This window comes from Onthophagus taurus, chromosome 6, assembly GCF_036711975.1.
Source record: "Onthophagus taurus isolate NC chromosome 6, IU_Otau_3.0, whole genome shotgun sequence".
In the NCBI taxonomy this organism is placed as follows: Eukaryota; Metazoa; Arthropoda; class Insecta; order Coleoptera; family Scarabaeidae; genus Onthophagus; species Onthophagus taurus.
The window spans coordinates 15,457,893-15,483,428 of record NC_091971.1 but is presented as its reverse complement, the minus strand read 5'-3'; the positions used below and the strand labels follow the sequence as shown (position 1 = coordinate 15,483,428).

Here is a 25,536-nt window from a genome sequence, read left to right as displayed (position 1 = left end):
TAAAGGTTCTTCAGTCACACTACATTCTGTTTTCACCATATTGTCTCTCATATATTTTCTTCTTAACATCTCCTCCTATCTATCTCCTTAATCGTTTGTTATCATGTTGACAGTTACACTTTGGTGTAGTAAATATGATAACAAGATTTTTTAATCCACGTTTGATGCTTTTCAAAGATTTCGACGGAGATCGTTATTGTAATCATAGTTAAGTACTTATGGAGCTGGTGGGCAAGTTATTACATTAGAAAATAACAATGTTTTCTACATTTTAGTTTATTCAGTGATAAATTTTAATATAGAAAGGAATATTTGCCAAAAAAATATTCCAGATAGACTAATACCTAGTGATGACGTTGCAGTAAACCCTAAGTAAATTTGGCCCACTTGTTTTGCTTACCTAAGAGTGTGAGCTGTGATAACTGTTGATATTCAAATTCGTTCTGCCAAAACATTTCCAGATCATACGATGCAGGAAAAAGTATGCATCTCTTCTTTCTGTTATTACGATGTATAAAACTATGTACCAAAAAAATTGCAACACTTCGAAAGAGCTGAGTGACAAAGTTGAAATTTTTACAAATAATTTCTATTTATTTCAGTACTATATTATAACAATTAAAAAAAATTACAAATAATTTATGTCAATAAAATATCACATCCCCACGATTGTTTATGCACTGTATAACTTTGCGAGGCATCCTCTGAATGGGATTATCAATGGTACCTTGTGATATCTCATACCAGACTTACTGTAGATGACAACGAAGTTCATGTGAGGTGTTTGCCGCTTATGGTAACCGCGTTATACAGGGTGATTCATTAGCTCTATGACAAACTTTGGCAGATGAAAGGTGATGCGATTCTAAGGAAAAAATGTTATATGAATATGGGTCCGATTCATTTTGGTTAAAGAGTTACAAGCCTTTGAAAATTTTACACAGTTTAATAGGCAAATGAAAATGTAACATAAAAAATAAGTTTAAAAATTACAAAAATTGTTCGAAATGTCCGCCTTCACATCGACGAAGTAAAGATTCTATCACACGACGTATGATATTTGGATCATTCCGTATGCTATTAGCTGCATCTTGAATTCTGTCCAGTAGTTACTGACGGGTAGTAATTTCTACATGATACACAACCTGCTTCATGTGTCCCCAGAAATAATAATCCAGCGGATTTAGATCTGGGGATCGTGGTGGCCAGACTACTGGACCTCCATTGCCAATCCATTTCTTTGGAAAATATTCATGTAACCAAGCGATGACTTCTCTTCCTCGATGTGGTGGTGCACCATCGTGCTGATACCACATATTTTGAACGATGTTAAGTGGTACGTCGTCGATAAAATCTAAAAGGTTATGTCCCAAGAAATTTCTGTACATATTTGCATTTAAGCGTTCATTTATCACACATACACGTAGCAAAGAATTGTTAAAAATGCCACCCCAAACGTTTACACTAAACCGTTGCTGAAATCTTCCTGGTCTAATTGCATGTGGATTTTGCAAGGACCACACATGTTCGTTATGATAATTATTTATGCCGTCCCTAGTGAAACACGCTTCATCAGACCACAGAACTTGGGAAATGAAGTTATTATTTTGAGCATGTTGCTGAATAATCCATTGGCAAAATGCTAAGCGTTGCTCAGTATCTCCAGGATGTAATGCTTGAACATTTTGGCGATGAAATGGATGTAACATTTCTCGATTCAATACACGCCATACAAAACTTTGGGATATTTGTAACATGCTCGCTATACGCCGAGTACTAATTGAAGGGTCGTCAAGTACTAAATCAATAACACGTTCTTCATTTTGTACATTCACATCATGGGGACGAATGGAATGTAGTGGAGCGGGGTTACCTGTTTCTCTCAGTCTGCGAAATGATGCACTAAACACTGTATGGGCAGGTTGATGTCTATTTGGAAACCTACGAAGGTATTCTCTAGCTACTTGCAGAGCGTTTCCGTTACAAAACCCGTATACAAAAATAATATCTGCATATTCTTCAGTCGTAAATACATGCATTTTCGTTTTCGATCAAAACTCTGAAACACACAGAATAGAGTAAATTGAAATGTTTGACATAAAGAACTCAGTTTTGTTATCACAGCCAACTCTGTATTTGTGTTTCATAATTATTGTTGCGATTTTTGTAATTTTTAAACTTATTTTTTATGTTACATTTTCATTTGCCTATTAAACTGTGTAAAATTTTCAAAGGCTTGTAACTCTTTAACCAAAATGAATCGGACCCATATTCATATAACATTTTTTCCTTAGAATCGCATCACCTTTCATCTGCCAACGTTTGTCATAGAGCTAATGAATCATCCTGTATAGCGGCCCACCAGGCTAGGAGTGAATTTCTACTCCTTCTTTGTGTAGGAAGTTTTGACAGATGTGGACAATATGAGGTTATCCTTCTGGAATATGATGTTAGGGCGTTCGTTTAGCCTGGGTATTACAACGGGCTATAAAACCTCGTAGATATATCGGTGTGCATTTAAACTGTCAGGGATGACGACTAGAGGTGACTTATACCCCAACGATATCGCACCCCATACTATAATACCAGGTGTTTGGCCGACGTGACCTCGAAGGGCAAAATCTAATCTGCGCCGCTCGCCACGGAATTCCGAGAAACTGAACCGGGCTTCGCTTCTAAATTATGTGATCCCATTCATCGATCCAACGTTGTCTTTTTTGGCACCACAGAAGTCTGCCTCTTTTGTGAAGTTGCGTCAAAGGTAGATGTCATAAATGTCGGTAATAGTGGAGATTAAAAGATGAAATTCGTCGGTATACAGCTCTCCGCGACACTATCTGCCTCAAATCTCTCATCCAGTTAACACCAATTGCAACCTGAAATCGAAATCTGTCTCTAAGACCCATTTGTCTAAGGAGACGATTTTCACATTCGTTAGTTGCTCGAGGATCCTCTTTCAAAGTCAGACCATTGGTTAAAGCGTGGTCTTTTACTAAATCTAGGCATTATTAACAATCGAAGAAACAACGTTCACTCACCAAATGGCATTTACTTTGTGATGCAGTTTTTAACTTTCATATTACGGATTGTTTCATTGCAAAAAAACCATATAAAAACTTGAAATTCTCAGAAAGGTGGCCGTGGTGACGTTTGAATGGGAATAAAAATGGGAATAGTCCGGAGTGAACTTTGGAGTGAGGATATTCGTAAACAATCCCTCCATGAAGCTCGTACAGACTACATCACACCTACTTTCTTAAACAGGCCACACTTTGGCGTTGAGACGATATCCCAGAGCAACTATAGCACAGGTAAAACGCTAACCATCTACACTTATGCTCCAGCTGCACCTTTCCATTTCGCTAGAGTTGGGTTGGATTGAAATAACTGGTATAAATTTAGCAGCTAATGTGATCATGACTCCAAAAAAGTTGGCAGAAACGTTATAATCTGCACTGATAGCAAACAGGTTATGCTGGCGCTTAGTAGGCATCGAACTACATCATCTTTATTGAAGTCCTGTCGGCAATCACTTGAAGAGGCTAATGTTTATAATAATGTCACGACAAAGTGGCGGAAAGGACATACAGGAAATAAGGGTCACGATCATGCGGACAGGCTGGCGAAACGGTCTGCTAAGAAATCACCGGTTTCCTCTGAAACGTATACTGTTAACTTTTAATACAGCATCAAAACTCCATCTCCCATCGAGCTTTTTGCGATAGATGTGATGAGACTGCATTGGGTATCTTTACAAAGAAAAAAACTCTGCTCTACCCTGACCGGAAGAGGTCAACTCAGTTCCTGGGAAAATCAAAAGGTGACTTGAGGCTCCTTACCCACTTCCTGACCGGACACTGCAGGTTATGTAAGCATATGTTATGAAGCTGGCGAACACACGCATTTGTAGAGGATGTGAAATGGAGCAACTGCTATGAAGTAGTTCACCCCACATGAAACTACATATATCACCAACTTTTTACATGCATCCAGTTATTTTATTAAGATTCCAGTTTATTGACTCATCTTTTTCGAGGTGTTGCCATTTTTTTTTGGCACGTAGTGTATTTTATTTTTTGATGTTATAACTTTATTTAAAACAGCTAGGAGCAATTTTATAATACTGACAATGTATCTCTAGCTAAAGAGGTCAATAATTTAATGACAATTTTAACTATGCTCTCTAATTTTATAAACAATTTAGTTCCGGCCATAAGCTTCTGTCTCTTCTAATCAATTCATCATATATTCGAAGATGATATTGAGCTATATGTTAATAAGTTTAAACCTTCCTTTATAAAATCAGTTTTACGATCATCATTATTTAGCAACACCCTCAAAGTGGAATTTAAACGATCGGAATTAAAATTATTCTTTATTGTTTTTAAATCGGAAAATCGTGGGAGTTAAACGATACGAGTATATTGTTACCTTCACGCAACTTCTTCATTACGGATTTGTCTGGTGCACGTTCTACGACATTCTCGGGCTCTTAGAATGCGCATCATTGAATAAATTATTTATTACAAAAGGACGGTCACACTCGTTGACATTTTAACTTTACACGAAAAGCCACAAAAACGTTATTTTAGAAAATTGATTATTTAAAAAAATCTGTTATAAATATTTTCTATACTTTTATTTAGAGTACACTGCACGACGACATGTTAAAGGAGCATTATAGCTGTAAATTTCGTTTGGTGTAGTTTCTGTATTAACTGTTCTTAACTTATTTAATTAGTGATGTAACGAATTTCTAATTATTATAGCTGTTCCTAATTACAGCTATTGATCGTAAATGAAGTAAGAAGTAAGAGTACTTAAAATACGTTGTGGATAGAGCTTAGAGAAAAAAATTTAATCGTAAAATTTAATGAGAGACAAATTGTTAAAAATATATTAGTTATAAACTCCAGATTTAAGAGTTGTAATGATTCCTTAAACGAATTGTAATGAGTAAAAATAAAATCGGATAACGTTGAAACCAAATTTTCGATAAAGATAAAGTCCAATGTACAATTTGAACTCCAAACAAATAAGAAAAAATAAAGTAATAAGAAAAACGTATTAGAAATTTTGAAGAAACGAAATCCATCATTTTGGTTTTATACAAATGATTTCTGCGAGTTCTTTTTATAAAAGTTTCGTCGACCGTGGAAGCGTTTCATGGTCAGTGCACAGGTTGTAATGGGGAATGGCATTTTCATTACGATCGAATGTGGCCAATTTTTAACGATTCGGTCCACCAATTAACGATACCCGATATGGTTATTGAACATTTAACCGGATGAGATAAAAGTCTTCGTTTTCAGAAAGTGGACCTATTCTCCTTTTTTTTAATGACTGCTTAAAGACTCCTTAAACATTTAATTTTTATTATTATTTTTTATCTTGTTAAGAAAATTTAATCACATTCAATTTAAAATTATTTTCGATTGGATTTAATTCCCTTTGTTGTTCGGCAAATTTTAATCAAAGCTCTTCACGGCAACAAATTACAATTTGTAATTATCTTAATTTTTCTTTTTATCAGTAGAAAATTACTTTCAAGACTCTTTGTTTCATCTTATTACAAATATTCCTTTTCAAACGCCATTTAAATGGGTATTTTTTATTAGTAAAACCTCGATACAACGGAGAAGATGAAAAATTTTTTTTTTAATTTTCAATTTTAACTGAATGAATAAATCAATAATTAATTTGTGTGCATAAACACAGATTCGAATAACTATCCATACCGTTGCGTTTTTTTGTTAGCTACTTATACTTTTAGTTTAATAAAAATATACAACAATCTCGCGCTGAATAACAATGAAAACTAGAACTACAAAATCAATCACAAAATGTTAAAATTGAACGTTTTTCCTTAATAAAATCAACTGTAACGTAAGAACTAAAAGTGATAGAGAAAGACGTTATGAGTAAAAAGTATTCCTAATGCATCAATAAATCATAATCCACGCTTATTTTATATTTATTTATTACCAGTTTCTAGTGATATAGCCTAAATAACAAAATATCGAAATTGAACGATTTTTCTTAACAAAATCAACTGTAACATAAGTACTAAAACAGATGAAGAAAGACTTTATGATTAAAAGATATTCCTAATGCATCAAGAAATCATAATCCATACTTACTTCATATATTATCTACCACCAGTAGCATAAATCATAAAATGTCAAAAATTTATGATTTTTCTTAACAAATGCAAGTGTAATATAAGTACTAAAACAGTTGGAGAGACACGTTATGAATAAAAAATATTCCTAATGCATGAAGAAATCATAATCCATACTTATTTCGTATTTATCCATCACCAGTTTTGTAGTGATATAGCATAAATCATAAAATGTCAAAATTGGACGAGTTTTTTTATAAAATCAACTATAGTGTAAGTACTAAAACTGATACAGAAAGACGTTATGAATAAAAAATATTCCTAATGCATCAAGAAATCATAATCCATACTTATTTCGTAGTTATCCATCACCAGTTTCTAGTGATATAGCATAAATCATAAAATGTCAAAATTGGACGAGTTTTCTTAATAAAATCATCTACAACGTAAATACTAAAACTGACGGAGAAAGATGTTAGAATAAAAAATATTCCTAATGCATCAATAAATCATAATCCATACTTATTTCATATTTATCTATCACCAGTTTCTAGTGATATAGTATGAATCATAAAATGTCAAAAATTGATGATTTTTCTTAACAAATCCAATTGTAATATAAGTACTAAAACAGTTGGAGAAAGACGTTATGAATAAAAAGTATTCCTAATGTATCAAGAAATCATAATCCATACTTACATCATATTCATCTATCACCAGTTTCTAATGATATAGCATAAATCATAAAATGTCAAAATTGGACGAGTTTTTTTATAAAATCAATTATAGTGTTAGTACTAAAACTGATGCAGAAAGACGTTATGAATAAAAATATTCCTAATGCATCAAGAAATCATAATCCATATTTATTTCGTATTTATCTATCACCAGTTTCTAGTGATATAGCATAAATCATAAAATGCCAAAATTGGACGAGTTTCCTTAATAAAATCATCTATAACGTAAATACTAAAACTGATGGAGAAAGATGTTAGAATAAAAAATATTCCTAATGCATCAATAAATCGTAATCCATACTTATTTCATATTTATCTATCACCAGTTTCTAGTGATATAGCATAAATCATAAAATGTCAAAAATTGATGATTTTTCTTAACAAATCCAACTGTAATATAAGTACTAAAACAGTTGGAGAAAGACGTTATGAATAAAAAATATTCTTAATGCATCAAGAAATCATAATCCATACTTACATCATATACATCTATCACTAGTTTCTAATGATATAGCATAAATTATAAAATGTCAAAATTGGACGAGTTTTTTTATAAAATCAATTATAGTGTTAGTACTAAAACTGATGCAGAAAGACGTTATGAATAAAAAATATTCCTAATGCATCAAGAAATCATAATCCATATTTATTTCCTATTTATCTATCACCAGTTTGTAGTGATATAGCATAAATCATAAAATGCCAAAATTGGACGAGTTTTCTTAATAAAATCAACTATAACGTAAATACTAAAACTGATTGAGAAGGATGTTATAAATAAAAAATATTCCCAATGCATCAATAAAACATAATCCATATTTATGTCATATTTATGTATCACCAGTTTCTAGTGATATAGCATAAATCATAAAATGTCAAAATTGGACAAGTTTTTTTATAAAATCAACTAGGTGTAGTGTAAGTACTAGAACTTATGGATATAGACGTTATGAATAAAAAACTTTTCTAATGCATCAAGAAATCATAATCCATACTTATTTCATATTTATCTATCACCAGTTTCTAGTGATATAGTATAAATCATAAAATGTCAAAAATTGATGATTTTTCTTAACAAATCTAACTGTAATATAAGTACTAAAACAGTTGGAGAAAGACGTTATGAATAAAAAATATTCTTAATGCATCAAGAAATCATAATTCATACTTACATCATATTCATTTATCACCAGTTTCTAATGATATAGCATAAATCATAAAATGTCAAAATTGGACGAGTTTTTTTATAAAATCAACTATAGTGTTGGTACTAAAACTGATACAGAAAGACGTTATGAATAAAAAATATTCCTAATGCATCAAGAAATCATAATCCATATTTATTTCGTATTTATCTATCACCAGTTTCCAGTGATATAGCATAAATCATAAAATGTCAAAATTGGACGAGTTTTCTTAATAAAATCATCTACAACGTAAAAACTAAAACTGATGGAGAAAGATGTTAGAATAAAAAATATTCCTAATGCATCAATAAATCATAATCCATACTTATTTCATATTTATCTATCACCAGTTTCTAGTGATATATCATAAATCACAAACTATCATAATTGAATGATTTTTCTTAATAAAATCAACTATAACGTAAGTACTAAAACTGATAGAGAATGACGTTACAAATAAAAATTATTCCTAATGCATCAATAAATCATAATCCATACTAATTTCATATTTATTCATTACCAGTTTCTAGTGATATAGCATAAATCATAAAACATCAAAATTGAACGATTTTTCTTAACAAAATCAACTGTAACGTAAATACTAAAACTGATGGAGAAACACGTTATGAATAAGAAATATTCCTAATGCATTAACAAATCATAATCCAGTATTATTTCATATTTATCTATCACCTGTTTCTAGTGATACAGCATAAATTACAAAATATCGAAATTGGATGATTTTTTTTAATAAAATAATAACTAACGTTGAGAAGGAATGGTTGAAGTTTATAAAACAATTATTTAGTACGTTATTTTTTAAATTTAGTAACTGTTGCAAGAAACAACATACAAATACTTGTTCCAAAGTAATAGGTACAAGTATCAAGTTAACACCTCTAGAATAGATCAGCTTGGGAAATATCCCGAGTTGGATTTTATCTATGACCACTAACATTAAATTATATTTAAATATTACTAGTATGAATTAATAATATTTTGTCCGTTATATTCGAAATCCGTTCTAACGAGATCCGTTATATCAAGGCTTCACTGTATCTTTTTATTTTAATAATTATTTATTAACAGCACGCAATAAATCATCTGTTAAATTGAGTAATTGATACTGAAATTACAACTATCCTTTATTTTGTGGTTTTTGAGGGTAACATTTCAGTTTAAAAAAGAAAATATCAATAAGCAAAACCTAAGACTCGATGTAAAAGTTGTTTTTTGCGGTTTATTTAAAAGGAATAAGTGTATAATTTGTTATTTCATCCATCTCGCTCCTTTTAATTTAAAATTGACGCTTTAATAAAATTCTCTTCGTCAACTATTCAGAAATGTTAACGATTCTCTCTCGGCATAATTCACGTGATTGGTCACTGAGCGTTTCGCAACTAAATGTCAAAAATTTTCATAAAACGACCTTTGTACGAGTTAAAAAATTATATAAAAAAATATATACACAAATTTTTTATGATAAAAAAAATGGTAGGGATGAGAAAAGATGTTTAATTCATTTATAAATATCATTATGAAATAAATTTCTAAAAAAACCTTAACGACCTAAAAGGTCATTTCCGGGATTGTTACACATTTGATTTCGCACGACTTTTTTTCTGCTAACTTTACTCATCGGCTAACAAACGCGTTACGCGATCGATGAGGTTGAAAAAGAAGAAGAAGACCCCGAACGACGACGACGACTCCGACCTCCGAAGAGTGGTGGCAAAATGCCAATAAGAATGGTGTGCCTACCGATATTTCCAACTACGTATTATACAGGGAGGTCGTGGGTATAAAAGATCGAACCACCAACGATACTTTACAGTTCCATCACAACACTCACATCAGCTTCTAGTCTAAGTGACTTCTTGTAGTGATTAGAACAATTTACATAAACACACCTCAATTCAACATGAAAGTGGTAAGATCTTCAAAAGAAAATCGATAACTTACATATTTATCGAAATTTTTCTTTTAAGGTTATTTTGTGTGCTCTTTTTGCTTTGGCTTATGCCGCCCCACAAAGTGCTGATAAAGATGCCGTGGTAGTAAGAAGCGAATTAGATAATATTGGAGTTGATGGTTACAAATTTGCGTAGGTTACATAAAATCTTTTTTAACAAAATTTAATCATTACATCTCTCTATTAGCTATGAAACAAGTAATGGAATTGCTGCTGATGAACAAGGAAGTCTTCAAAATGCTGGAACCGATAACGAATCAATTTCCGTTCGTGGTCAATTCAAATACGTTGGTCCCGATGGTGTTACGTACACAGTGACGTACGTTGCTGATGAAAACGGTTTCCAACCACAAGGTGCTCACATTCCCGCTTAAAAGACGAAAACAATAATCCACGCTGCCATTTCCGACGGTTTTTTTAAAAAAGATTTCAAATTAAAAAGGAACCGCGAACGGGAAAACGATTTTGGTATCTTTTTGAAGTTAAAAAATAATTGACGAAATTTATCAAAAACGTTTTCCCGATATATTTATGTGTGTGTATATAAATTTTGTACTATATGTTTTCTAAAAAAATAAAATATGTGTGAGGATGAATTTTTTGGTTTAATTTTATAGCTTTGAAAATACCTTGATATCAAAAATACCTTGATTGAGTTTTATTACATTGATTAACAAAAACTAAAAAAAATCTTAAAAAGATAATTTAATGCCCAATCACTACTTTCTAAATCTTTATTGTATAGATCAAGTTCGAAATTGGAGATGATATATTTTGGTGGAGGTGAAGGTTAAAAATTAACTAGAGTTGTCTACACTCAACTTTTTCGGACTGGTACTGATATCGTCAACAAAAATGTCTTGCTGTTGCTTCAGTCAAAAAATACGAAAGACAACAACGTATTGTATGGTCAGCAGACTCCCAGTTTCTGATGGATAGTAGTAAATAGTAGTAATTGAGATTAGGTTATAACAAATTTTAAGGGTTTAGCATAAACAATTCATTTTGTAAGTACGAAGACTTTCGAGGCCTGTGTTAATTAAAACTAGAACTGACACTAGCACTATCACTAAAACTAACACTAAACTTAGAACTAGACCTAGGTGTAGTGTTACTTCTAGTTTTAGTTTAATTTTGTATGTAATTAAAATATACAGGGTGATTCACATAAGAACCGACACAGAGCAGGGACATGTAGAGGACAATAAATTAAGATGATTAAAAGTAATTTACCTCTATACTAACAATAAGTTGTACACCTGAGGTGTTATAGGCCTTCAAAGTTGGCTCTTAAATTTTTAAAAAGTTCAATATCTTCGTAATAAATTAAGCTAGAAGAACCAAATTTGGTACACGTTATGAGTGTACCAAGGGTATTAATTGGTAGCAAATTGAACTCAATTCAGGCATTTCAAAGGGTTGATTAAGTGTGATGGTACCATACATTTTGACAGATTTTTTTAACCTTTTGGCGGATTTAATAAATTACTACTTCATTTCATGTGGAATTTAATTCTAAAACTTTTCTTACTCTTATTATTTTTTAAAAAACTTTGTCGTTTTCATAAAAAACTGAAATAACTAAAGGCACTTATTTCGTAATTTTACTTAAAATAAGCGAAAATTCAGTAGTCGGCTATGAAATTGTACGTCAAACTTGACAAATAGGTTATAAAGTTATTTGACAACAAGGTTTTATAACCTATTTGTCAAGTTTGACGTATAATTTCACAGCCGACTTCTGGATTTTCGATGTTTTTAAGTAGCATTAACGAAATACGTGTCTTTAGTTATTTGAGTTTTTTATGAAAACGACAATGTTTTTTAAAAAATAATAAGAGTAAAGAAAGTTTTAGAATTAAATTCCACTTGAAATGAGGTAATAATGCATTAAATCCACCAAAGGGTTAAAAAAATCTGTCAAAATTTAGGAGACCATCACCCTTAATCAACCCTTTGGAATGCCTCAATTGGTCTCAACTTGCTACTAATTAATACCCTTGGTACACTCATAACGTATATCAAATTTGGTTTTACTAGCTTAATGTATTACGAAGATATTCAATGTTTTAAACATTTAAGACCCAACTTTGAAGGCCTATAACTCCTCAGGGGTACAACTTAGTATAGAGATAAGTTGCGTTAAATCATCTTAATTTATTGTTCTCTACATGTCCCTGCTCTGTGTCGGTTCTTATGTGAATCACCCTGTATATTGACGTTTGTTAAATATGTGGTTAAAGAAAAAAATTATTTTCTCCAAAACCGTTAGGAATTAAGAAATGATACTTTTCGAGGTTTCAAAGAAACGTTTGAGGTTAGGTTGTAACAAATTATAAGCTTATGGAGTGATCACTTTATTTTATATAAAATTTTAAAAATCACCGGTTTAATTTGAGATTTATTGAACACAAGATTAAAAATGAGAAAGTGTTTTCTCCGAAACGGCATGGTGTTAAGAAAACACATTTTTAGAGGTTCTAAAAGAACGTTTGAAATTAGGTTATAACAAATTTTAAGTGTTTATAGTGAATAATACTCGAGGGCAGAAACGATGGCGGTGAAATCCTGTTGGGTTTCTTGCGGCAAAATAATCTTTTTCAAATGAATCGCTTTTTCAACAAAAACCCAACAGAAGATGGACTGGGAAGGTGAAGACGGTTGCACTAGAAATGAAATAGATTTTATAATAACAGACAAGAGGCAAATAGTCGAAGATAAATGTGTGAATAAAATCTGGGCTTACCCAAAAGATATAAACAGAATTCCAACAATGCATTATGAACATATTGGAAAACCTGGATCCGCACCAAAACATTGATACTCTTAATGATTCGATAGTTACAGCCATGCAAAAGGGTCAAAAGAGCTACTGCCAAAAAAAGTCGAAAAAATCAGTCAAACTACAGTACAACCGATGCAACGAAGAAACGAGATGAGAGGTGAAAAATCGACCACCACTCTAAAAATAAAAGAGATTAATAAGTGGGTGTCGAGGGCCATAAGGAAGAATATTAGAACTTATAATAAAGAGAAGATCAAACAAATTATACAGTAAATAAAAGTTTAAAGGTCTTGAGCAGAAGGCTAGGTATTGGGAGAAGAGAGATAACTAAAATTAGAAACAAACAAGGAAGAATAATAGCGAATAGGGAAGAAATACTGAGGGCTGTGAAGTAGTTTTACGAGCTGCAGTACAAAAGTCGGTCGGATAAGAATATGAAGTTAGATCCGGAACCAGACATACTATCAAAAATCAATATTTCTAAAACAAAATTTATGACCAATCTGGTTCAGTGAAAACATTGTGATGGAAGGAAAGGAAATTAAACGAGTGGATAAGTGCACCTATCTTGGCCACGAAATTAAAATCACAAAAGACAACCTGTGAACTAAGCATATGGTAAACTCAATGATGTGTTTAACCTTTCTGGTACGGAGATTTTAGTGTCTAAAATTTCACGAAGTCCGATGAGGGATGGATCCCAAGAAAATTATTTGATGTATGACAAAATTAATAAGAAAAATCATAAAACATTAACAACACTTATTTAATAGTTATAAACAACTAAAATGATAAACCAAAAAAGTCTTTTAAATCAAACTAGAAAATTAAAATGTTTTAACGAACGTTTTCCTTCTCTTGACAAATGGTACAAATTATTTTTTTTGAAACCAGGCAATGATTAGAACAAACATATTTTTTGCATTTATGACAAGTCCTTTTATCAGCTTTTTTTGGGCATATCGTACAGCGTTTTGGATATGCCGATGAAGATGGGACTGAAATCTATTGGTTTTGAGTTTCCTCCACTAAGATACGGATCGCCTCCACAATTCTTTTAGATAAGTGCTTCTCCTGTAGTCTTTTAGCGGCATTAGGCTTTATGAGTTCTTGTCCAAGTTCTAATAAAAAAGTTCTTCTGTAGTCATTCTTTTTTAGTTCTGGATTTTTAGTTGTCAAAATTATATAAGCTGCAACGTCCAAAATATTTTGAAATAATACAAAGGGTCATCTTTTCGTTCCTCTTTTCACTGAATATTCATTTACCATCTTATCCATAGTATCTACTGCGCCTTTACAGCTGTTGTAATGTTCTATAATGTTCGGCTTGAAATGATTATCCTCATTTCCTATTTTATTATCATGACGCTCAGTGCTGAGTACTATCACTGATTTACCTTTCTTAGGTACGTAAGAAGTCAATGCTATATCATTGGTGAAAGCAAAAACAGAGGATTTTTCTGGTTTATTTTTATTGGGCAACATTGCCTGCGGAATTTCGTATACTTGTAAAGAAATTATCGGTAGTAACACCATAACCTCGACGTACAAAGCCATCGCATTAATCTACTACATCATCCAAGAGACAAGAGATGTGGTAGTCACCGTGTTCAGGTTGACCATAAAGACAAGATTTTAGCCCAATAATATCAAAAGGTCGACGTTATTGGGGGAATCAACATTAGTTTGTAGAAATTAAGATTCTAAGTAACTGTCTACACCCAACTCGCATCTCTATATGGCAACTATAGATTAGAATAATGGAGTGGCCTATGCTCAACTCTGTTATAATTTTTATATAAGTATTATCATATTACGCTGCATCTTCAGGATAAAGTACTATTTCCAGTTACGCAATTTGGCGTATCGCTTTGACAGATTTAGCCAAAAATTTAATATAAAGGTTTTGAATTTAAGGATTCAAAAAAACTGATAATGCCACAAGTATTATGTGACACTAGACACTTGTCTTAACTTGTACATTCGTTATACACAATCTAAGCTAAGCTACGTTTAATTGCAAAACAAGGGTGTTTACACTGCCATATCTATGATGAGGATAATATTAATTTTGTTAAATGTTTACCTCAAGTGATTATTCTTAGAATTAATACAAGAAGTTAGGGATCTGATAACTTTTTTTGTATAATCCTTCATTATCAATTCTTAGGATTTGGTATTTTGATTAAGGCTAATTAATAATATTTATTTTGACGTTTGTAGCTTCTTCTATCATGGTCGCATTTCACTGTAGTAACTCCAGTGTCCATTTCATCTTTGTTCACAGTTAAACATTTCATAATGTTCAGAAAATCTCTTTCTATCTTTCTGGCCATTATGACTCTAAGTAGTCGACTATCTTTCAAGAGCTGCGGGTTTAGTAACTATCTCGGGTATGTGGCAAAATGCTACACGTGCACGCTGAGTAGGGCTAAATGTTGGTAAAATGTTGGCTAAATGTTGGTAGCGCTAACAGTTGGCAGTTATATTAAGCTAAAGATTTCCTGATTAAAGACACATAGAACCCACTTGATATTGAATTTAGAGAACTTATACGAGAACCAAATAAAATCAAAGGATTGTATATGTGCTTTTCATCAGATATTAACTTGGCAAATTATCGTGTATTGCCTAACAGTGTCTTCATACAAGTAAAATTACTGAAAAGATTTACCGAAAGCTAAATATTAAGGTGACTTGGCTTAGTGTTATTAATTTTATAATCGGCCTGCAATTCTTGACACTATTTCGAAGCCCATCTTGATACAAACCATGGTTGTACCTTAATGCCTCTCGATTATCACTTACTATGATTCATGTCGATGATGTTCGTAACTATATTGAGTAAGTACGAATGCGATTGAATCATTACAAAGAGAGAATCGTTCAAGCAGCGTTGGTGAAGACCTTATTACTTTAACACGCATCTACAATTATTCCAAGTATGATTTTTTTCTATTTTTATTAATGCTGTCACCAAAATAATTTCATAAAACTTTCTGTTAAGTAGAAAGTAAATGTAATTTATCATTGTATATTAAAATTAAAATTTATTAAGGGACAAGGAATTATTTATCTTAACATAATTTGATATGTGAGACTTTGAAAAGCGGATATGCATACATAGGGTCAATAACATTGAAGCTACTTCAATTTCTATATCAATATTATTAAATCTGACACGATCAATATTATTAACCACACTTCCTGTACAACTTTAGGGTTAAATTGAGCTTGTTGAAAATTGTTTCACGTTCAAAAGCAGAAATTGCTATAAATATTATATAGGTACACAATGGAGAGGTCATTACACCAAATTATTATACAATTCATGTAAATTACCCCTAATATGCTAATGTTTGTTGATGTTGACAACTTCAACAACCCCAGTAATAAAGAATGTAATACAGTGAGTATAATAACTTGAGTAACGGAAAATTATTCATTCTAATCTACTAGAGTAGTTAGAATTAGTTCTAATTATAGCACGATTTAATTCGAAAAGAAAGCGATTATATAGTATGTATAAGATCTATTGGTTTGTAAATTTGTAGGATCGACCCTAACCCACAATCAAAGAGAAGCGGCATTCCTCTCCAGATTGGTTAATAGGATGGTTCTTCTTGCATGTAACTCTATGGAACGTTTGCAAGGTTATGAGAAACGAACGATCGGCGGCATTTCTCTCTCTCCATACCAAATGCCAAAACAAAGCGTCATTGTTTCGCGATTTTCGACCCGACCTCGCAAACGATTCAAAAAAAAATTATGAGAGTCGTTTAAAACCATTTCGATGATGGCACCTTTAGATTAAAAAAGAAACAACAATTTTTAATTACCCGATTCTTCAGATTCGTTTTCTTTTTCGGTAATTGGTTTCCTCCCATAGAAGTCATAGAACTAATAAGTGTTTATGGATTTTAAATCTATTCAAAAAAAAATGATAAATATTTGTAAATAAAAATAACGTTTTTATTTTTTGTCTTGTTATTATTAAAGTAAATAAGGAAGTATTTCGTAAGTGGTGTACTTATATCGGTTGAGTTGGTCATAAACAAGCGTGAAAGAAGGCCAAGTTCAATGAAATCGAGAAGGTTGCCTTCTCGTCTGCTCTACATCGAGAGTAATCGCGCCGTTCTGCTATTTATAAACGCAACAACATAACGACGTCGTCGACGTTCACAGTTTGCACGATGAATGAACTCGTTTCATTTTGCGCCATTTCACTTTCTTCACCTACAGACAGATTACTGCTTATTACCTCCGGTAACAGAAAGCATCATCATCATCTTACAAAAAGCTTCTCGTACAACCAGCAAGGTCTCATCTTCATTTCCAATTATGAAACACTTTTTATTATTCAATGAGAGAAAGTAATGAATGTATAAAAGTTATTTGCCACTAAACTTGATTTCTAAGAATGAAGAAAATTTTGTAAATGTTGAATGACATCATTTTGTTAACATTTATTTTTTTTTAATTTATGGTTTAAATGTTACCAATAAACCGATCAATTCTTTCTAATTCGTTTGAAGGATAATTGGTTTACGTTGTAGGTTATTGACGAAATAAACTGACTCTTCAATTGGTCATTTTTGACAACAGGTTCAGGTTGTATTTTAAGGAAAAGGTCAGAACGATTGGTGATGTTCTCTATAACAGATTATGTAACAGAACTTAATTGGATTTCGATAATGTTAAAGTTTGGGAAAAAAGACTTTTAGAATTATAACGAATTGGAATAAACTATAAAGAAACTGTTCTAAAAAAATAGTTTTGGGTTTGAAATGATGCATTATTGATGCAAAAACGGGAACTATTTAAAAATGTTTTATGGAAAGCAGAAGCAAAAAGATTGACTTGGCTATTTATGCCACATTATATAGCGAATACATATATTTTATAGCGAATTTTGTAAGTTATCGATAAAAATTGCAACATCGAAAATTTTATTAAAACTTCAAATATTGTTTTCTCAAAAACTAAAAACTATTTTTCAAAACGCGTTGGTTCATTGGAAAGAAGACACTTTTATTAACACTTTGGGAAATTTTCATAGTTATATTCCAAGAACTGGATTTTATACGAATTTTTAAAACTTAATCGGCGAAAATTGCAAAATTCGAAAAAATTGTCGATCATTTCAAAAATTTATTTCTTAAGAACAAAAAGCGATTTTTCAAAACGGCTTTTTGCATTAAAAAGAGCATACTTTAATTAATAATTGGTGATATTTCCAAAAGGGTCCTTAAAGAAATGAATTTTATAAGTTATCGATGAAAATTGCAACTTCGAAAATTTGATCAAAACTTCAAATATTGTTTTCTCAAAAACTAAAAACTATTTTTCAAAACGGGTTGGTTCATTTGAAAGAAGACACTTTTATTAACATTTTGAGAAATTTTCATACTTATATTCCAAGAAATGGATTTTGTACAAATTTTTAAAACTTAATCGGCGAAAATTGCAAAATTCGAAAAAATTGTCGATCATTTCAAAAATTCATTTCTTAAGAACTAAAAGCGATTTTTCAAAACGGCTTTTTGCATTAAAAAGAGCATACTTTAATTAATAATTGGTGATATTTCCAAGAGGATCCTTCAAGCAATGAATTTTATAGCGAATTTTGTAATTTATGGATGAAAATTGCAATATCGAGAATTTTATCAAAACTTCAAATATTGTTTTCTCAAAAACTAAAAACTATTTTTCTAAACGGGTTGGTTCATTGGAAAGAAGACACTTTTATTAACACTTTGGGAAATTTTCATACTCATATTCCAAGAACTGGATTTTATACGAATTTTTAAAACTTAATCGGCGAAAATTGCAAAATTCGAAAAAATTGTCGATCATTTCAAAAATTTACTTCTTAAGAATTAAAAGTGATTTTTCAAAACGGCTTGTTGCATTAAAAAGTGCATACTTTAATTAATAATTGGTAATATTTCCACAAGGATCCTTCAAGAAATGAATTTTATAGCGAATTCTGTAAGTTATCGATGAAAATTACAACATCGAAAATTTTATCAAAACTTCAAATATTGTTTTCTCAAAAACTAAAAACTATTTTTCAAAACGGGTTGGTTTATTTGAAAGAAGACACTTTTATTAACACTTTGGGAAATTTTCATACTCATATTCCAAGAACTGGATTTTACACGAATTTTTAAAACTTAATCGGCGAAAATTGCAAGACTCGAAAAAATTTTTGATCATTTCAAAAATGTATTTCTCAAAAACTAAAAGTGATTTTTCAAAACGGCTTTTTGCATTAAAAAGAGCATACTTTAATTAATAATTGGTGATATTTCCAAGAGGATCCTTCAAGAAATGAATTTTATAGCGAATTTTGTAATTTATGGATAAAAATTGCAACATCGAGAATTTTATCAAAACTTCAAATATTGTTTTCTCAAAAACTAAAAACCTATTTTTCAAAACGGGTTGGTTCATTGGAAAGAAGACACTTTTATTAACACTTTGGGAAATTTTCATACTCATATTCCAAGAACTGGATTTTATACGAATTTTTAAAACTTAATCGGCGAAAATTGCAAGACTCGAAAAAATTTTTGATCATTTCAAAAATGTATTTCTCAAGAACTAAAAGTGATTTTTCAAAACGGCTTTTTGCATTAAAAAGAGCATACTCTAATTAATAATTGGTGATATTTCCAAGAGGATCCTTCAAGAAATGAATTTTATAGCGAATTTTGTAATTTATGGATAAAAATTGCAACATCGAGAATTTTATCAAAACTTCAAATATTGTTTTCTCAAAAACTAAAAACCTATTTTTCAAAACGGGTTGGTTCATTGGAAAGAAGACACTTTTATTAACACGTTGGGAAATTTTCATACTCATATTCCAAGAACTGGATTTTATACGAATTTTTAAAACTTAATCGGCGAAAATTGCAAAATTCGAAAAAATTGTCGATCATTTCAAAAATGTATTTCTCAAGAACTGAAAGTGATTTTTCAAAACGGCTTGTTGTATTAAAAAGAGGATACTTTAATTAATAATTGGTGATATTTTCACAAGGATCCTTCAAGAAATGAATTTTATAGCGAATTCTGTAAGTTATCGATGAAAATTGCAACATCGAAAATGTTATCAAAACTTCAAATATTGTTTTCTTAAAAATTAAAAACTATTTTTTAAAATAGGTTGGTTTATTGGAAAGAAGACACTTTTATTAACATTTTGGGAAAATTTCATACTCATATTCCAAGAACTGGATTTTATACGAATTTTTAAAACATAATCGGCTAAAATTGCAAAATTCGAGAAAATTGTCGATCATTTCAAAAATTTATGTCTCAAGAACTGAAAGTGATTTTTCAAAACGGCTTTTTGCATTAAAAAGAGGATACTTTAATTAATAATCGAAAGTGATAACAGCGATAGTTCTGTTAGTAATGAAGGTGATGATGAATTACAAGCGAAGAAAACTGGACGAAACTGCAACAAGAGATTTTATATATAGTATTGGGATTGTTACAATGAGGTTGCTAATGACAAACCTGATATAAATAAAGTTGTATTCCATGAAAAATGTCCTATAGTTCCGCCACTACAATATAGTATTGTTCAAAAACTAAGATACAAACATAATTGGTTTGTATCTTTGTCCCTACCAAATCAGTAAAGAGCAGTTTTCATAGTTGTAAATTTCACTGCAAATCAAAGCAAAAACCTTAAACCCTTCTTTGATTATTTAAAATTTTTTTAGAAACTTCTGGATATCTTTATATACCTATATGTCCTTTATATTTATTCAAACCACTTTTAACTTGTCCAGCATGTTAAAAGCATGTTAGTTCGATTCTCTTTGTCCTCGTGAATTAAGCCATGAAGTTGTATTTACGGAGATGTGTCTACATATGCGTATACAAATTTGTAGACAAACGTGTGTGGCTGCTTTACATACCATTACATTGAAATCGAATAAATTAAGAAATGCTGTTTAAAAAGTAATGAAATACAAATTCACACCTTGCATTTAAAAGTGTACTCACGCTTTCTTTGATTTTATTTGCGTTGCAGTATTTGATTTTCGTGAACAACTCAAACTAATCCACATATCAATCTTGTTCTTTTATCGACCACTGCATTAATTCCTTGAGCTCATACTTTCCTTCTTTCTTCTTTTCTTATTTGCAATATTTTTAAGTTTTATTCGAGTTAGCAGTACGGAATTCAATCCCGGTTTCCTGAAAAGCTTCTGAATCTAGTTCTGGAAAAGTCGAATTCAAGCTGAGTTTTGGCACAAATTACTCCGAATATCAGAAAATCACTTTACCCACGTATTCTACACTATATTTGTATGCAATTTATATAAGAGAAAAATCAATTTTTTCAACCAGTCACTATTATGTTATTGAAAGATTACAGATATTTTTCACTTCATATGCTATTGACCGTATATTTCCTTTTGCTTAACAAAGCAATAATAATTTCGTATACGACAAAGGAATAACCAGTTTGAGCAGTAATGAAAGTAAACGACATTTCAATCTATCAAATTCACGTAAAATCTTAATGAAAAATTTGCAAAATTTACAATAAATAGTGAGAATCTCTATTTAGATTTTGCTTAGCTTGGTATAAATTTATAGTGGTATTCAAAAAAAAATAAAACCAAAAATTCTTATTATTTACAATATATTTTTTTACAACACAATTTTACCACTAAAATACTGAAATGTAACTTAAGGTAATGTTGGTAAATGATCTCCTTGTGGTCTAAATCCATTTTCATCAGCAGTATATTGTACAGAATAAGCAACACCATCAGGTGCTACATACCGATATTGCCCTTGAACGGCAATTCCTTCATTTTCAGCGCCTTGATTCAAAATTTGACCATTTTCACTCGCTTGAATCCCATTACTAGTTTCGTATTCAAAGCTATATCCACCAAGATTACTATCAAAATTGCTTTTAACCACAACTGCACTTGCATCATTTTGAGGCGCCCCACGTACAACAAGACACGTGGCAATTAAAACCAAAAGGATTATCTGTAAGTAAATTGAATAGAATAAAGTTACACTGGAATGAGTTATATAACGAAAGTGATAAAGGTTATTGTAATTGGTGTTAATAAGGTGTTAAATAAGACACTAACTAACCACTTTCATCTTTTCAATGAGAGAAGAAGATGTTGGTTCTTGATGATTTGCTTCTTTAAAACTGGCAAGAAACTTTCCGATTTGGATGGTATTTATAGTCAGTTAGTGACTTAGAATTAGCTATCAACGCTTTCTGTTTTTCCTATAAACGTTTGTTAAGTAATGTTTGTTAATCGAAAATTAAATTGCAATTTTTTTAAAGATTAAATATAAATATTGTATGATTATATCGTATTAAAAATAATATATCAGTTTAAGTTTAATGAAAAATTTAATTAATTTTATGTAGAATTTAATAAGAAGATTTACAATCTAATCACATTTCTAATCATCTTTTGATATAAATCAAATAAAATTAATAAAATTAATGGTTAAAGTAAAAAAAAAGTCAGCAAAATGTTGACAATGTGAAAATGTCAACAATAAACGCGTTATCTAACTTTATATTTTTCAATGATCATTTTGAATACTTGTATCTAACGCTTTCTCCTTCTAAAAATAAAAATCATTTACGGACTTCCTCATATTTTGTCCTACAAATAACTCAATTATGCACGTATGAACTTTTAGCATATTATACTTCTATAAATTAACATTTTCATTAAGTCCTTTTTAAACAATTTTGTTTTTTTTGGGTTAAAATAAATATGTTTTAATGAATTTCCAAAGTTGTCTTAAGTTAGTGTAACAAATCACGATTTCTTTCATTTTAGGTCAAGAGGAACCAGTTGCATCCAAAAAGAAATCGATTTCTCAAATAATTTTTTTTATGAATTATTGCCGTTTCTAAATTTATCTTGCAAATTTATCACCAGTTTAGCATGATTTTCAAAGTTGTCCAAAACAAATATGATTTCACAACTTTGGCGTTATACAGACAGAATGATTCATAACTCGTATGCAAGTTATACAAGTTTTAAAACGTAAACTTTTTAGCACAGAAACTTTATAATTAATAATAATTATGTAACTGTAATAATAATGCAATTATGTAAAAACATTTTAATATTGCTTTTACAAAAATTGCTCAAAATAATTTCCATTTCTTTGAATACTTACTATTCTTTGAATAATTCTTCAACAGCGTTTATTATTTTTTATTGTAATTGTTGAATGGTGGTAATTTCTACTTGATATATTAGTGGGTTGAGGTCTGGTGATCTTGGAGAGCATGCTACAGGACCAAGACGATCTACCCACCTTGTATTAAAATGGTCATTTAGTCAGGTAACAACTCTTCTTGCTGTGTTTGAAGGTGCATATCATGTTGGTAGTGACAGTGCAAGTGTAAAACTAGAACTAACACTATACCTAGAACTTAGTGATGGAACGGATAGTGAATTTTTAAAACTTAATCAGCGAAAATTACAAAATTCGAAAAAATTGTTGATCATTTCAAAAATTTATTTCTCAAAAACTAAAAGCGATTCTTCAAAACGGCTTCTTGCATTAAAAAGAGGATACTTTAATTAATAATTGGTGATATTTCCACAAGGATCCTTCGAGAAATTAATTTTATAGCGAACTTTGAATATTATCGATGAAAATTGCAACATCGAAAATTTTATCAAAACTTCAAATATTGTTTTCTCAAAAACTGAAAGCTATTTTTCAAAACGGGTTGGTTCAATGGAAAGAGGACACTCTTATTAACACTTTGGGAAATTTTCATACTTATATTCTAAGAAATAGATTTTATACGAATTTTTAAAACTTAATCGGCGAAAATTGCAAAATTCGAAAAAATTGGTGATTATTTCAAAAATTTATTTCTCAAAAACTAAAAGTGATTTTTCAAAACGTCTTGTTGCATTAAAAAGAGGATACTTTAATTAATAATTGGTGATAGTTCCACAAGGATCCTTCAAGAAATTAATTTTATAGCGAATTTTGAAAATTATCGATGAAAATTGCAACATCGACAATTTTATCAAAACTTCAAATATTGTTTTCTCAAAAACTAAAAGTTATTTTTCAAAACGTGTTGGTTTGTTGGAAAGAGGACACTTTTATTAACACTTTGGGAAATTTTCATACTCATATTCCAAGAAATGGATTTTATACGAATTTTTAAAACTTAATCGGCGAAAATTGCAAAATTCGAAAAAATTGGTGATTATTTCAAAAATTTATTTCTCAAAAACTAAAAGTGATTTTTCAAAACGTCTTGTTGCATTAAAAAGAGGATACTTTAATTAATAATTGGTGATAGTTCCACAAGGATCCTTCAAGAAATTAATTTTATAGCGAATTTTGAAAATTATCGATGAAAATTGCAACATCGACAATTTTATCAAAACTCCAAATATTGTTTTCTCAAAAACTAAAAGCTATTTTTCAAAACGGGTTTGTTCAATGGAAAGAGGACACTCTTATTAACACTTTGGGAAATTTTCATACTTATATTCTAAGAAATAGATTTTATACGAATTTTTAAAACTTAATCGGCGAAAATTGCAAAATTCGAAAAAATTTTCGATCATTTCAAAAATTTATTTCTCAAAAACTGAAAGCGATTTTTCAAAACGGCTTGTTGCATTGTAAAGAGGATACTTTAATTAATAATTGGTGATATTTCCACAAAGATCCTTCAACAAATGAATTTTATAGCGAATTTTGAAAATTATCGATGAAAATTGTAACATCGAAAATTTTATCAAAACTTCAAATATTGTTTTCTCAAAAACTAAAAGTTATTTTTCAAAACGTGTTGGTTTGTTGGAAAGAGGACACTTTTATTAACACTTTGGGAAATTTTCATACTCATATTCCAAGAAATGGATTTTATACGAATTTTTAAAACTTAATCGGCGAAAATTGCAAAATTCGAAAAAATTGGTGATTATTTCAAAAATTTATTTCTCAAAAACTAAAAGTGATTTTTCAAAACGTCTTGTTGCATTAAAAAGAGGATACTTTAATTAATAATTGGTGATAGTTCCACAAGGATCCTTCAAGAAATTAATTTTATAGCGAATTTTGAAAATTATCGATGAAAATTGCAACATCGACAATTTTATCAAAACTCCAAATATTGTTTTCTCAAAAACTAAAAGCTATTTTTCAAAACGGGTTTGTTCAATGGAAAGAGGACACTCTTATTAACACTTTGGGAAATTTTCATACTTATATTCTAAGAAATAGATTTTATACGAATTTTTAAAACTTAATCGGCGAAAATTGCAAAATTCGAAAAAATTTTCGATCATTTCAAAAATTTATTTCTCAAAAACTGAAAGCGATTTTTCAAAACGGCTTGTTGCATTGTAAAGAGGATACTTTAATTAATAATTGGTGATATTTCCACAAAGATCCTTCAACAAATGAATTTTATAGCGAATTTTGAAAATTATCGATGAAAATTGTAACATCGAAAATTTTATCAAAACTTCAAATATTGTTTTCTCAAAAACTAAAAGTTATTTTTCAAAACGTGTTGGTTTGTTGGAAAGAGGACACTTTTATTAACACTTTGGGAAATTTTCATACTCATATTCCAAGAAATGGATTTTATACGAATTTTTAAAACTTAATCGGCGAAAATTGCAAAATTCGAAAAAATTGGTGATTATTTCAAAAATTTATTTCTCAAA

General features: G+C 30.4%; 2 protein-coding genes across 2 annotated transcripts; one reads left to right on the top strand and one right to left on the bottom strand.

Moving 5' to 3' along the window:
- Nucleotides 1–9,842: 9,842 nt before the first annotated feature.
- On the top strand, nucleotides 9,843–10,613 carry LOC111418645 (flexible cuticle protein 12-like). Its single transcript, XM_023051266.2, has 3 exons — nucleotides 9,843–9,975; nucleotides 10,034–10,149; nucleotides 10,205–10,613. The coding sequence occupies exons 1-3, from the start codon at nucleotides 9,967–9,969 to the stop codon at nucleotides 10,389–10,391; spliced, it is 312 nt and encodes a 103-aa protein (XP_022907034.1). The 5' UTR covers nucleotides 9,843–9,966; the 3' UTR covers nucleotides 10,392–10,613.
- A 10,907-nt stretch (nucleotides 10,614–21,520) lies between these two features.
- Nucleotides 21,521–21,952, bottom strand: LOC111418653 (flexible cuticle protein 12-like). The gene is made up of 2 exons (XM_023051274.2): nucleotides 21,944–21,952; nucleotides 21,521–21,832 (listed from the first exon to the last, which is right to left on the bottom strand). The coding sequence occupies exons 1-2, from the start codon at nucleotides 21,950–21,952 to the stop codon at nucleotides 21,521–21,523; spliced, it is 321 nt and encodes a 106-aa protein (XP_022907042.1).
- Between the last annotated feature and the right edge of the window lie 3,584 nt (nucleotides 21,953–25,536).